Consider the following 15,728-nt stretch of genomic DNA (forward strand, 5'->3'; position numbering starts at 1 on the left):
GGAGTGTCAGCTGATTCAACATGAACTGGTACTGTGTGCTTGCAGCCTAGAAACTGTATCTTGTGTTGCATCAAGAGAGGCATCAAGAAACCCTCCCAGGTGGGGAGAGACCCCACCTGGAGTACTGCATCTAGTTCTGAGGACCCCAACACAAGAAGGACATTGAACTATTGGAGCAGTCCAGAAGAGAGCCACAGAGATGATAAAAGGCTGGAGCATCTCTCCTATGAGGACAGCCTGAAGGAGCTGGGGCTCTTCAGCCTGGAGAAGAGAAGCTCTGGGGGGAACTTATAGCAGCCTTCCAGTACCTGCGAGGGGTCTATGGGAAAGCTGGGGAGGGCCTTTTTATAAAGACATGTAGTGACAGGACGAGGGGAAGTGGTTCTAATCTGGAAGAGATTTAGACTAGATATTAGGAAGAAATTCTTTACTGTGAGGGTGGTGAAACAATAGAACATGTTGACCAGGGTTGTGGATGCCCCCTGCCAGGAAGCATTCAAGGCCAGGCTGGATGGGACTTTGAGCAACCTGGTCTAGAGGGAGGTGTCCCTGCCTATGGTAGGTGGGTTGGAGCTGTATGATCTTAAAGGTCCCTTCCAATCTAAACAATTCTATGATTCTGCATAAGAGGTCAGGCTGCCCAGGGAGGTAACTGAGTCACTGTCCCTAGAGGTGTTCTGTAGAGGAAATCTGTAGATGTAGTACTATGCAACATGGTTTATTGGTCAACATTGGTGGTAAGTGGGCAGTTGAAATAGATGATCTTAGATGATCTTTTCCAGCCTTAATGATACTATGATTCTATAACTGCAGTAGACGATTAACAGCTAAAATTGTGACAGTTGACATTGTTGCAACTAGAAAGGAACTGTTTGTATGAGACCATGAGTCTGAAGAAGCTTCAAAATCTCTTCCGTAAGAGGTGTGGAAAAGATGCTTTCATTAGACATTACATTAGGTGGAAGTAAAGTTTTTGATACGGTGGAATGCCACTACATTTTATTTTTACAGCTATGTTCAATCCATCCCTTCAAAAGGATAGAAGATAGATGATGTTTATGCCTCCATCCATCAGTGAAAAATGGTTTTCTGGAAACTACAGCTGACTTTCTCAGGACACACTCCTAACAGAGAGTGCCCAGTGAGCAATGACTCATCTTACCAACAAGGCCCTTTTGGACAATTGAAGTTTGTTAGCTATATCTTAGGGTGAATTATTTGTTTTTCTAAGAAAACAGTGCTTAGTGAACTAACAATAGAGCAAATAGAAGATAAATCTCTTCAACTCACTCTGTACGTGCTTTTTTCCCTTTAAAAATTGGAACAGTACACGTAAGGGATATATAGTTACTTAACATCTGTATGGACCTGCTGCATCCCACCCATAAGGGAAGGGGACGTGAACTTTCAAAATGTCTACTATCTTAATAGCGTTGGAGACTTACCTTGCATGCCACAGAAAGTGTTTTCTGCTGTGTCCTTTACAGTAACTCATCACAGGGAGTTACGTGTTAAATCAATCCCTTCTAAATGTCCCTTAATTTGCATGAATCCAAAGAGATTGGAAACTGATGAAAGTAGATATACCAACCTACTCCACCACCAAATATGCAGTCATGAACAAATCAGTACTCAGTATGTACCTAAATTAATTGAAGTTGTACATGCAACAAGGAAAAGACAGGATACACTTTACACTGAGTTTATGAACAAAGCTATATGAAAGGTTATTCTGTCTACTCAAGATTGTAAAATAATTTTTCTCTTTTACTCTATATCTTTGCCACAAATTGAGCTACAAAATATCTTTGGTTTTTATCTAATTAAAAATGTGGATTCCCACAGAAGACAATGCTAGACAAGCTATCAGTATATGCACAATTACACAGGAAGCATGAAGAAGTTAATTTGCTGGAAGACACCAGTGACTGGTTGGGCGTTGTTGTTGTCTTTTTTTTTTGGTTTGTTTTGTTTTCCCTTTTTGTTTTCTTCTGTTTTTGCTTTAAATTTTATGGATGCAGCCGGTATGAGTATCTGAAAATCTGTTTATACATATTGCAGACTTTGAAATTTTATTTCACGTATTTGTCTCTGTATGTATTGATTAAGTGTATTTCTGGCCTGTAATTGAAGTTATTCAGCTGATTGTTGATGTGCCTTACTTATTAAACCAGGATAATATGGAAATTTTTAATGCATGTATGTAGAAAGTTTAAATAAACTTAGGAACTTATGTGCAAATAAATAGAGCTGCAGCTTATGTTATTCAGCTTGCAATAATTAGTTTTCCTGCTCACCTTTCACACTTTCCTTCCAGAACATCTGAGATTCACTTAACAGCAGGGTAGGATAATATTGCTTTTGCCTTTGATTTTAGTTTATTGATGTGATCCCCTGCAATCCTAGTAATAGCAAGTTGTTATCCCTTTAGCTCCTGCAGATGTGGTCATTCTTCTTTTGATACTGATCATTTGAAACAGATAAGTAGCTTGAAAATAAAGTGAAGTAATGAATTTTGTTGTTAGTACACAGTGATAATACTTGCTAGTATGATGATGATCACATGAAGTAATCAATGAAAAATGCACACCTTCAGCTGTTCATCAGCAACTTGGCAGCAAGTATTTTGGCCTGCTGTACACAATGGGAGAGGGCTCTATTTCACGTTGTAGCACAACAGTTGAAGAAGACCAATGGCAGTTTTGAAGGAGCCTGTTGGGGTGGCAATGTGCTTAAAGGAATACAGCTGTGATGCAATGAGTTTTAGAAGTGTCATTGCTTCAGTTCATGCGTGTGAGGGTGGTGTCAGATAAAAGGCATCTACACTGTTATAGCAAGTTCTTCACTGCTGTAACCTGTAGTGCATGCTGGAAAAGTAAGTGATCTGTCACTTTATTTTCCTCTAAGTATCTTTAGTTTTGCTTTTCCAGTTTTATGTCCCAGTATGATTTAGTTTGTTAGTGTTTGTAACACTTCTCATCTTCTGAGTGCTTTATATAACTGCTTTGTATAATTATTTTTTAAAATTATTTCCTTTCAGTGTAGTGTCAAGGGAACTACCACTTCAAAATGCATGCATTTAACTCACTTTCTTAGCTTTATGCTCTTCATGGCTTTAAAAGGTGTTGAGTGGTAAAAGCAATCAGTCATTTAAGGGATGGTATTGCATGCACTAAATCATAAAGCAGGCAAGGTCAGCTCTTGGACTGAGGACATGTTTTTTTTTTTTTCTATCAGGTATCTCTCCCTGCCCTTATGGTAGTCTGGATTCTCAGCTGTCTTGATTACAGCTGGGACAGAGATGATTTTCTTCAGTGTCTGATATGATGTAATGTTTTGGCTTTGGGGGGAAAAAAATATTGATAGTGCATGGATGTTTTTATTACTGCTGAGCAGTGCTCAGCAGCCAAGGACAGTTCCTCAGCTTCTTTTGCTGTCCTGTCAGCAAGAGGGCTTTGGGGCACAAGGAGCTGGGAGGGGATAGAACTAGGACAGCTGACCAAAAATGGCCAAAGGGATATTCCATACCATGTGAAACAAACTTGAAAAACAGTGGAGAATTAATCAAGAGGGCAGACTTGACTTTGGGGCTGGCTGGGCATCGTTTGGTGGGTGGGGAGTAATTGCGGTGAGTAATTGCCTGTGTATCACTTGTTTTGTGTGTGTACATACATATATATTTATATATAATACACACACACACATATATGTACATATATATATATATCTGGGCTGCTCTGAAAGTAGTGTGTCCTATATCATTATGTGTGCCTGTGACGTCAGAGGCAGATGGTGGTGGTATGGCAGTAGAGGTAGAACTACTGACTAGTGTTCCCTTACGTTTTGTGGCTATGTGATAGATGACAGTAGAGGGGCAGTGTGAGGAAAATGACTCCTGTCCCTGGATGCATTCAAATGTCAACTGGATGTGGCTCTGGGCTACCCAGAGGGGTTGGTGACCCTGCCCATGGCACAACACTTGCTGAACACTGATGGTCACCAAATAGTGGATGTGAACAGAGGAATGGGTGGTGTGTTTCAATGGTGACAACTGCAACATGAAGGACAAGCCAGGTTCTGGATGGCCATGCACAGCCATCTGTCTTAGTTCCAGCTTGGATGGCATTGGACTCACTGTGACTGTGGAGCAAGTTCTTTTGTTCGTTGCAGGGTTTGGAGTAACCACGGTGCTTGTCTTTGTGGAGTGACCACAGGGCTGTCCCTCTGGATGTGGTGCTCCCAGGGGGCAATTTTTTTTATCACAATACTTGGAACAGCCACAGGACCCGTAGCAGGAGCAATCACAGGACTCATCACAAAGGCTGGAGTGACTGGTTCTCAAGTGATACAGAGATAAGGAGTAGTGAAAGTAGTAGTGAAAGGGAGGCTGAGGAACTGCTAGGACGTGTCCTCCCCTATTTCTTCAGTAACTGGGCTCCCCAAGGAGATGCGTGTTTGCACGCATGTGAAATTTTTCAATGTATCCCTTTTCCAAATGTGCTTTGCTACCTTTTGGTCTAGAATGGAAGAGATTGTGTCATTACTTTTGGCTTCTGTTTGATAGTTTCTCTGTGGTATCCAGACAGCAAAAACATTACCCCAAGAATATGTTTTCCTTTGATGACTTATGATGCTGCCTAGATTGTGGCCATATGGATTGACTGCCTTGGTAGTTTGAGCCCCATGCCAGACAAGTTATGAAACGTGACCATGCTTCTTAGAGTTTTGATCTCTTCTAGTATATGTATAATGGTCTATGTCCAGGATTCAAGATTTCCTTTCCTTCTGAAAGGACTGTGGTATTTTCTATAAAGCTGGAGCGGGACTGTCCTTTTCTGATCTCACAGTCTAATTCACAAGCAAGTGATGAGAAGTATTATTTTTTATTTAGTAAGAGAAGTATTAATTTTTATTTTTTATTAATTTTTATTTAAGTTGGTCTTACCCAGGGTTCATCTCTTAAATCTCACTAGATTATACTTTTTTTTTTTTTTTTTTTTTTTTTTTTTTAGAAATCATTCACACATGCCATAATAATGTACAGAGCAAAGGAAACCTGGACCATCAGTAGAAGCTCATTCTTGCATTTGTTCAGTGCTTCATGACAATAACCAAAAAGTGAGTCACCATTGTGGATTTTGCATTTTTGAGTGCACTAAAATCTTTCTTAATCATCCTGGCTACCTCAGGCTTAGAGCAACTGTTCTACAGTCAGACCTTGCATAGTTGTATAGTTTTTCCCCTAAATCTGAGTTACAGTCATTGTTCTGCAGAGTTAATCTAATGCGTGCTATGCATTTTCTGCAACAGAAGCAAATGCAGCAGAAGTCCTAAGGGTAGATGGACTCTTCAGTTAATTACCCTACTGACTAAGGGCTTGGACCTAAGTAGCTGCTACCAAGTATCTTTTTTCTTTGAACGAAGTAAAATATCAATATAAAGAACCTCGTGTTGTGCAAGATGCTAAAACTACTGCCCTAGATTACATTGCTACTGCTGGGATTGGTGGCTGAGATTAAGAACCCACTGTTAATTCACCCATCCATGTGACAACTTATAGGAGAAGCCTTTTCCACTACACGTAAAATTATATAAATATCAGCCCATTATAAACATTTCCAACTAGCTGATGTAACTACCCCTATTAACTGGAAAAACTTCTTATTGCAGGGTTGCGTATGAAAATAAAACACCATAGTGAATCCTTCAGGCACAAATAGGGCTGCTGCTGAAGTGACATCTGCTTAGTCTGGTAGCTGGCAAAGGTTGTCCGTTTTTTCAGAAAGGCAAGAATGAAAGCAGTGGGATCTTTAGGACAGGCAAGTCTCACTTTGGTGCCAGGCAAAATTATGGCCAGCCGTATCCTGGGGTGCATCAGGACCAGCGCCGGCAGCTGGGCAAGGGGAGGGGTTTTCCTGCTCTCTTGTGCACTGCACGGCCTCCCTTTGAGCACTGGAGGTAGCTTTGGGTGCCACAATACAAGGGCAGAAAACTATCCAAAAGCGCCCAAAGGAGGGCTGCGGAGATGGGGCAGGGTCTGGAGGCCAAGGTGAGAGAGGAACGAATGTGGTCCGTGGTTCGTTCAGCCCAGAGCAGAGGAGCTGAGGGGAGGCCTCATGGCGGCTGCAGCTCCTCGCATGGAGCCGAGGGGCAGCGCTGAGCTCTGCTGTGTGTGACAGCGACAGGGCCCGAGGGAACGGCATGGAGCTGTGTCAGGGGAGGGCAGCTGGGAGTAAAGTATCTTTACTGCCAAGATTTTAAGGCTTAGAGTATGTATTTTAATTAAACGCTTTTATTAATTCTTTCTGGCTGTGGAATCTTAGTTCGAACTGTGTGCCACGTGCTTGGCAAAAGAGGAGAGGCCAGGCCCGCCAGAGAATGCAAGTGCTTTTCTTATTTCTCAAAGCCAAGATTTACTTGGTATATTATGTATTACTTGATACAGGATATATTTTGGTTGTATCTCAAAATCTAATTTAGAAGCAATGGTTCAGAAATGAATACTGTGGTAACTAGTCTCCCATTGTGCAATTTTGACCAGATCCGAATTTGTTCTGATATTGGCAGGAATTCTGATCTAATTTGTCCTTCCTGAATGTATGTTAGACTCACACAGGTCATAAGGCCTAGAAATACAAGAATCTCTTAAGAGGTAGCAGACAGCCAGTGGCCACTACCTGTCCAACAATCATTTTTTAAAGTATGTTTCATGGGTTTTAAAATAAGACCTTGAGGCTATTGCTCGTGTTGTGATAGATAGAGAAAAAGAAAATCTCTAAAGTTACAGTCTGTAAAGACCTTGACTTTTGTAGAGAGCTTATTGTTCTGGGTAATTCCCAAATACACGCTGCAGTAATCAGATAACTTTTCAGGCCATACCTGTCTCCATTTAGAATTCCATTTCCACTTGAATTCCAGCTGCCAAGTTTGCAGTCTAATGAAACCATAGAGTACTTACTTCTTTATTGCTACCTCCTCCATGATGGATCAGTTTGCTCCTGCAGAAGAAAGGGTAAATTCTCCACCCACGTCCATGCTTTGTTTCTGTGAAAGCTATTGAAGATGGGGATATTATACCCTCACTTTCATCTAGGAACAAGTGATGTTTCTGAAACTCAAAAAAATAAAGCCAGCAGGCTTTCTATATATTTACAATTTTACATGGGCCTTAAAATTCATCTGATGGCTGGGGATGTTTCTAAAAATGAAGACCTTACCTCTTAATAATACATTACCTTTTTACAGAATAAGATGATGAAGTATTTTTTTCACCATGTTTCTAAAAGATAACTTAAATTTTTTTTTTTCTTAAAAATTTTAAACTGAACTCAATTCCTAATTTTTTTCAGTCTGAAAGGCCAAGGGCCAACCTTCCTCGTAATGTTGAGCAAAGTAGACATTATGAAAATTGTACAGCTTAAGTAGTCAAAGCGCATCATTAGAAGTCTAACTTTGAAGTAGAACATATTGATATTGTCTGTATTAAAGCAGAAAACTTTGTGGCTTGGAAGTATCATCGGGCTAAAGATATTTGAATTCATGTTTGAATAATAATGTGCAAGGTTCTTATCTTGCTATTGTACTCAGAATTGCATATTATGCATAATTTGAACATGGGCTTTGACATATTACATGTGTACACCTGAATATAATTAACATGACATTCTTAAATGCCAGACTGTGCATTTAACTGAACTAACTGCAAAGGTGAGGAAGTTGGTAAGAGCGAAAATGCTGCATAAACTTTTCAACTTTGAACTGCTGTCTCAATTTTAACCTTATGTTTCTTTTTAGCAGGCAAATTATTTTAACTGAATGTGTATTTATAAATAATTTGTTCCAAATATGCTAAACTATGAACACAAATAGTGTGTATTTTCATGTTTCATTCTAGTAAAACATCATAGTTGGGTGTTTTTAGTAATATTTAATAACAAGCTTTTCGATTATTGACTATATGAGGTAATATCTAGAATGCCATAAGAGAACAGTATATCCAGAAGGCCACACTAAAAATTTATAGCGGGGTGCAATATTTTGGGGTATGAAACTACAACTAGTTCTGTTTTTGTAAGAAAGAAATCAATGCTTAATGCTATATTGATATTGTGAGTGCTTATTGAAAGCTGACTCAATTTTATTCAAACTGAATTGGAGTTGTTGGCAATCCCTTAGAGTAGCAGATTATGTAATGTTAGATGTTCAATAATTCTTTTATATTTAGTACGTGGATGGCTTTTTGTAGATGCATGTTTTCAATGGCCTTATGGCATGGGTTCCCACCAGCATTCGAGAATAATTCAGTGATATTGATGCACACAACTTAAAGAAATAAAAATGATAATTCCTATTTCATGTTCAGTTTATAAGAATTTATAAATTCTAAATTTAGAGAATTTATAGGGGTAAATAAATGATATGATGCCTGTGATAGATCTTTATTTTTTATTTAAGAAGAAATGAGTGTAATACAGCGTCTATGGAGCCAGAAATATCTCTTACCTGTACATTTAACTGTGTCTACAATAATTGTGTAAATCAGGAGAGCTTATACAGAATCACAGAATCACAGAATGGCCAGGGTTGGAAGGGACCTCAAGGATCATGAATCTCCAACCCCCTGCCACATGCAGTGCCACCAACCTCCACATTTAATGCTAAACCAGGCTGTCCAGGGCCCCATCCAACCTGGCCTTGAACACCTCCAGGCCACTATGTACATCTGAGTCTATGTATAGATGTACTGACCAACTATGGCCACTATTTCTATCTTCTATTGAAGCCACATTGATCAGAGACTTTTTTTTTAATTCATAGAAATTTATTGTAGAATTTCTGAAAACTTTTCTACTCTGTAGAAAACTCTGTAGCTACTTCTGTAGCTGGTATTTGCTTCTAACTACTGTTATTCCTCTGATCTCGACACAAACAATTATTTTTAATCCAGCCATGATTTCATATACTCACATTTATGTGTGTTGAGATTGGCTCTGTAGATAGCAAAATTTATGTTTTCCTTGGTTTTCAAACAGTCTGTTTTCTTTTCAGTGGGATGCCATTACTGAAATGGATGAACACAATCATCCCATTCATACGTACCAGGTGTGCAATGTGATGGAACCAAACCAAAACAACTGGCTTCGAACAAACTGGATTTCCCGTGATGCTGCACAGAAAATCTATGTGGAAATGAAGTTTACCCTGAGGGACTGCAACAGCATTCCGTGGGTAGTGGGAACCTGCAAGGAAACTTTTAATCTCTACTACATGGAATCAGATGAGTCTCATGGATTAAAATTCAAGCCAAACCAGTACACTAAAATTGATACTATTGCGGCTGATGAGAGCTTTACTCAGATGGACTTGGGTGATCGCATTCTTAAACTCAACACAGAAGTTCGTGAGGTTGGGCCAATAAACAAGAAAGGCTTTTATCTTGCATTTCAGGACATTGGAGCATGTATTGCTTTGGTCTCAGTCCGTGTTTATTACAAGAAGTGCCCTTTCACAGTCCGTAACTTGGCCATGTTTCCTGATACTATTCCAAGGGTTGATTCTTCCTCTTTGGTGGAAGTGCGGGGCTCCTGTGTGAAGAGTGCTGAGGAACGTGATACTCCAAAATTGTATTGTGGAGCAGATGGGGATTGGCTTGTGCCTCTTGGACGATGTATCTGCAGCGTAGGATATGAAGAAGTGGATGGTTCCTGTCACGGTAAGAAAACTAAAAGTGGATTTATGATCTATGAATGCTAAATAGCCCATATCATATTGAAAATATTTCATTGTGTTCCCCAGGAATGTCTTTAAATGACCTTGATAATTCTGAATAAAAGTCATGACGCTGTAGGTTTCTAAGAAAGCACTTAGTTACTAAAGATGATGTTCATTTTGTTGAAGTTTTGATGCCTATGATGGGAATGTATGTAGAACAACTGATTGCCTTGACTTCTTTTGTAATGAGTGGAGATAAGTGAGCACATTGGAGCAGATTCCTCTGACCTGTTTTAGATGCATATCTCAGGATGAGGTGAGCAACGATGAAAATTATCCCTTTTTTTTCTGTATTCCTAAAAAGGGAAATCTAGTCAGTTAACTCAGACTTAAGTATTTCCTATAGGTGCACAAAAAAGTATTGACCTGGTAATTAACATGGTAACTTGTGCTCTTTTAAAAAGGGAGATTTTAATGCTTCTGTGAATAATTAGTAATAGTCCATAAATTGAGTTCAATTAGAGAAGTTTTAGTCCTTATTCAAAATTAAAGTAAAACCTACAGGATCCAAATGTTATGCTTCATTAACTTCCTCTTTGCTGCTTTTGAAATATCGTGGTGTCAAAATCTGATAACTGGAGTTAATGCACAAATGGAAAATTCAGTTGACTTGACCACTGTGCTGTTTACATTCAGAATTTTTAAAATGATCTGCATCTCTTGAATAGCCCAAGTCTGTGAGCTTCTGTGGAGTCAATCTGAGACTGATACCTATTGAGTGTGTGCACGTTGAGACTTAATGTCTATCTGGAGGTCTTCTAGATAGTACTTCTTGGATAGTGCTTAACGGTTAAAGGCATGTGTCTTTTCACACTGTGGAGATGTGTGGTAGCTAGCTGTTCTTTAGTGCACTGCTTCTGAAGCTGACAAAACATCTTGTTTTTCTAAATGCTTGGGTTTTTTCACCTATATCTAAGTTTCACATAGACTTTGGAGTAAGTCTAGTACTGACTTATAGAGAGTACCTCAGTGGCCATCTGCTTTGGTTCAATTTTGCTTTGTAGCAAAATGGAGGAAAAAAGGTCCATGTCCATGAATTACACAGGTGAGGTTGCAGTTGTCCAAATACTTTGATGAAGAGATACTCATGTTAGTATTTGGCAAGTTGTGCAGTAACCTTGAGTGATAAAGAGTGTTAAAATCACATTATACATTGGAATGAGAAAATGAGATCTGTTTACTTTTTGTTGTCTGATCCTGCTGACATTAATTATCAAAATATACTCATTGTGAAGATATACTTTTGCCATTACTGGAAGCAAACATAATTTTCTACATAAGGTCAAGAGGTTTCCCTTTTAATGGGAGAAGGATTTTCTTTAATGCATTTGTACTCAATCATCGCTTTAAAACTTTACAGAAACGATAAAACCAGCAACCAAAACCCACGCAAACTGCTAGGAAATGATTCTTGACTCAAATTATTTATTCAGTTGACAGCTCAGTCTAATTCTGAATGGATACCTTTTAAATTGAATGGAATGTGTGGAGCCTCGAGTGTTCGTATATTCTTAGCTTTCTGTCCCAAAAGCAATAGATGAATGTTTTAGAAGATCATAATCTAACAGAGCTTCCATATGTCTTCTGAAATCATTTTCACAGCTGTCTGATGCTTTCCTCTCAGTTATCTTCGTAGTATTTTAATTTTAGTACTACTTTTCCTGACAGCTTCTCGAAGTACGTTTGTCTTATCTCTTGATAAATGTCATGCTAAAGGCAGAATGGTAGGACAAGCCCTACTTTCAAAATGAGCAGCAATTTAATTTTATTAGCGCCCACTCTGTAGTTCGATTATGCAAACAAAATCTTAGTAAGGTTGCTGTCAAGATGACCTGTGTTTGCCTTTGTGCCAAAGCTGATGGTGGAGATGTATGCTTGAGTGGCTGGGAATGTTTTTCAGCCATGAGAACGTTTGAGTACTATGAAGTGAACTGAGTTCACCAGCTAAGCTGACAGCAGTCTTCCATCCAGCTCTAATGGCCTGCTTTGAGACTGTTGCTTCTAGGCTGAGGCAAGAATCAGATCTTAGAGTTCAAAAAATACGTCACCAACCAATAATTCCTAATTGCAAGTTAAAGACCCAACTTAAAGCACTTGGATATTACTAACTTTCTGAGGGAGGGGGGTTAATTTTACATTTGTTTCCATGGAAACAAAGAAGGGGCAAGACCCCAATCGCTGCATCTATTTGTAAAATGCATTTGCACAATCATCAGATACTCAAAGTCTCCCTGAACCCTTTTGTCCCTCCCACTGCAGTTACAAATCTGAGACTTGGAAGTTCTCAGTGCCATTGTGTCAGTGCTTCTCATAGGCGCTGACAGAATAATGAATGTATTGGAAATGAAAGAGAGAGTTACAGCATTCAGATCAGAACTAATCTAAATTGATGGCCACTGTTATTCTTCTGCATTACATTAACTTGCAAAATAAGTATTTTGAAATGTCTTCTGGCAAGTAATTGGATGGTGGGCAGTATACAGATTCATATTTGAATATTTTTCCTATTTTTGATTTGAGTCAAATTTTCAATTACTTATTAGTGAAAGGTTCTGTGAGGAACAGTAAGTTACTTATGGCAAGTACAGCTTATTAGTCACAGAATTTAAAATACATATCTGCTTTGATACTTGTGGAGATAAACACTATGCATTCAGGAATTACTACAAGATGTTACAACTTCAGTTGTTGCAATGTGTTTTGGTTTTGTATGCATTCCTCTTTGCCTATGAAGCTATCATTACTCCTGATCCTTTGTTTGCTTTCATAAGCACTGTTGTAGTGTGACAACGTCTTTGGAAGAACCGATAATTTGATTAGAGTACCTAAATTTACCAAATGTCTACCTGACTAGTTGGAGAATTCAGAGACCACAGAGAATGTTTTGTTGATTTAGGCACTATCTTGCTTTGCTGAAGTTGATGGGGGGGAAAAAAAATCCCATTGGTTGCAATAGGCTTACAGTTATTCACAGGTTGTGTGCATTTTGTAATGATATCACCTGGAAAAAGCAAATCTTTTCTGAACCAATTGTGTAAATAAGCTATTCCTCTTTGATCTGAATCTGCTTTCAAGATTTCTCTTCTCCAAACCATGTAAGTGAAATAGCAGCAACATTTTCTTGTATTTCATTAAGCATTAATAAATGAGTCGGCTCCAATAATTTGGCAAGAGTAATCACAAACAGCTCCAATATGCTTTTCTAATCATTGATACCAGCCTCGCTCGCAAGTGGAGAGATGGTCATTGCATTAAAGGAGGAGATGCTTCTCATAGACATAATTAAAAGTAGTGATGTGGTATCTGCTCTGAATTTCAATTCCAGACAAAGGTCATCCTGAATTTAACAAATGCAGAACATGCACAGGCAGTATCAGGCGTGGTGGTTTGGGTTTTGCTGTTATTTTTGTTTGGCTTTAAATGCATTAAAAAAAAAGAAATAAATCCTGACCAGGAACAAAGGGTTACTTTTAGATTGTGAGCTAAGGGGAAACAAAATTATGTTGGATTTTGTTGATAAAGGAGTAAGGGTGAACATGGCAGGAAGCTACAGTGCGAGAGAGATAACTGGATGACCTGGGCAACAGAGCAAGCATGTTATTCTTACATTTAAAACAGATCTAATGAAACAGGTTAAGTAACAATTCTCAAAACAAATTTTTGGTGTCTGTGAAGTATGTTCTGTTATTTGCTGCTTATGTAGGTCCTGCTTACATTAGTTACAACGTACAAACTTGTCCAAACTGGATCTCTTTGGCATAGTATAGTAACAATTGGTTGACTGTTAAGTTTGATTTTTTTTTAGTGATTTACCAAAAATTATTTGCATTAATTGAGGTTTGCAATTACACATAAAAATTCAAGAATATCAATAGCAAATACTAATTATGATTACATCCATTTTAGACTCTCAGCCAATCAAATGCAATCCAGAAGTGTATTTTAACTTCAGGAAGTTGATTTTTTTTCCTTGAGGAGTATTTTAAGGAGCTGTTCTTGTCATGTGTTCCTCCTCCCCCACTCCCCAACACTTCCAAGGGACACTAGTGCACAAAAACGTGGAACTTTTGATTGAACAAATTGAATTGAACAAATACTTCCTCCTTTTATTCATTACTCAAAACTGTGGTAATGCTTCTGTGTTTGGGTTTTTGTATTGGCAGCCTTTCTTCACTCTTCTAGTCTGATTTGATTAGAAGGTACTTTCATTTTGTAATGTATGAACCAGCCTACCCTCCATGAATCTGTGACGTGTTTTTGTTACTGTTGAGTGTTGTATCAATCAGGAAGTCGCTTTCTAAACCCGAGTGAGCTACTGTATGGAAATCTGGTAACTAAAACCACATGAGTTCACTATATAGTCATGGTTTATGTACTTGTCTAATGCTGTGAGAAGCAAAATACATAGCAGTGAAATGGCAGGTTTACCAGTAATGACATAGAGGCAATGCAGTGTTTTTTTTTCTAATTAATTTTTTTTTAATTTATTTTTGAGATTTGTTTCTCTGCCAGCCCTTGAGCACTGCAGTAAAGTGAAACTGAAGGAACAACAAACTCTTGGACTGCAAAGAGGGACAAAATAAGATTAAACCTTAAATTAGAAGAGCTCACAGTATCTTTTCAAGAGAGAACCCTTTAACTGTAGTAGTTGGAGTTCTTTCTGCAGCAGAAGTGGGATACTATCTGCTGCAGCACACCAGAAATTCCTGACAATAAGGGGTGCTACTGTTTTTGTTAGCCAGGGATTGCAAGGGAGGCTGAACGTGTGGAGGGCTGTGGCTGTTCTGCCTTGTCATGAAGTGGGGCAGCTGCAGAATGTCCAAGGATTGCCTGCCTCTGGGTGGCTGTGTGGAGTGATACAGCATGTGTCACACTGCCAGAAGGTGATTTTTCTCATGGATGTATTTGTTTCAAGTATTAAGTGCCTTTTTCCTTTTAAAATAGAAGATAGACAAGAGGCGATACTGATAATGTGAGACTACAAATAAATTCTGTTTGAAACCTCCTTTTTGTTGCAGTCTGCACATGCTGCAATAGGTGCAGAAAGCCAGTGGGTATTTGTGAAGGAGCAAGAGGGGGAAGGTAGGTGGGAGCATGTGGAGAAGTAATGGCAGAGGTGACATGAAAAATATTAGAATGAATGATGAGGTTTGGTGATCGCTCCAGCACTAACTCCATGGTTATTCTTCACTACCTTTTCTTTTTTTTTCCCCTCTGCAGTGTTACACAACTCATTACACAACATGTTTTGTTTAGCACATGTCTCCAGTGGCATCCCAGAGAATGGGGGGGGAGCACTGCCAAATTCATGGAATTCTTCCCTATTCTTGGTATCAAAGATGGCTGTTTCATATCGCAGTCTTTTCCACACTTTTGTCTTCTCATTAATATAAATGTTGTTGTTAACAGTACTTGTGACTTACTGTGCATTTCCAGAACATACTAAGGAGTTGGATTGTTTTTTAAAGCAAACGTTTATTGGAATTTGTAGCAAATTCCTGAATATGCAAGTGCTCTGGAAGAAGGTCATACTTCTGTTTTTTTTTATTACTCTTAAGAAATAATGGGTTACTTTACATAATACATGTGAGTCTCAATGACTTACTTTCACTGTTTTTAGTGAAATCACTTTAAACCTTAGTGATTATTAGGGATATATGTTTTCCACTGAAAAATGTGGTCTCTTGCCTATCCTAAGCTATATATTTTAACTTGAATTCTAAATGTGGATAAATGTCACTTTTAAATTTCAAATAGCAATACAGTTTTTAGGCTGAATCAGTAAATAAAGAGTTTTTTTAACATAATACAAGAGCGTGCTTGGAAAAAAAAATATTACTTGTGGATAATAGCAACACTGTAGGCAGTAGTACAGAAAAGTAGTTGATAACGATTTGTTCGGAGCTTCTGTATATGTTTAATCAAAAATGACTGCTAATGTACTGCCAAAAATTGCA

At 38.5% G+C, this 15,728-nt stretch overlaps 1 protein-coding gene across 7 annotated transcripts in view; it reads left to right on the plus strand.

Annotated features, from left to right (window-relative positions):
• EPHA6 (EPH receptor A6) overlaps positions 1–15,728 on the plus strand; it is a 504,987-nt gene that overhangs the window by 114,324 nt on the left and 374,935 nt on the right. For 6 of the 7 annotated variants that reach the window (XM_048934207.1, XM_048934201.1, XM_048934203.1 and 3 more), the window contains exon 3: positions 9,049–9,712. In XM_048934207.1, the coding sequence (XP_048790164.1) occupies positions 9,049–9,712 (664 nt within the window). Of the gene's footprint in view, positions 1–5,939; positions 6,050–9,048; positions 9,713–15,728 lie in introns of those variants that run through there. The other variant, XM_048934204.1, reaches the window with a different exon arrangement.

Source organism: Lagopus muta, chromosome 1 (genome assembly GCF_023343835.1).
Source record: "Lagopus muta isolate bLagMut1 chromosome 1, bLagMut1 primary, whole genome shotgun sequence".
Classification (NCBI taxonomy): domain Eukaryota; kingdom Metazoa; phylum Chordata; class Aves; order Galliformes; family Phasianidae; genus Lagopus; species Lagopus muta.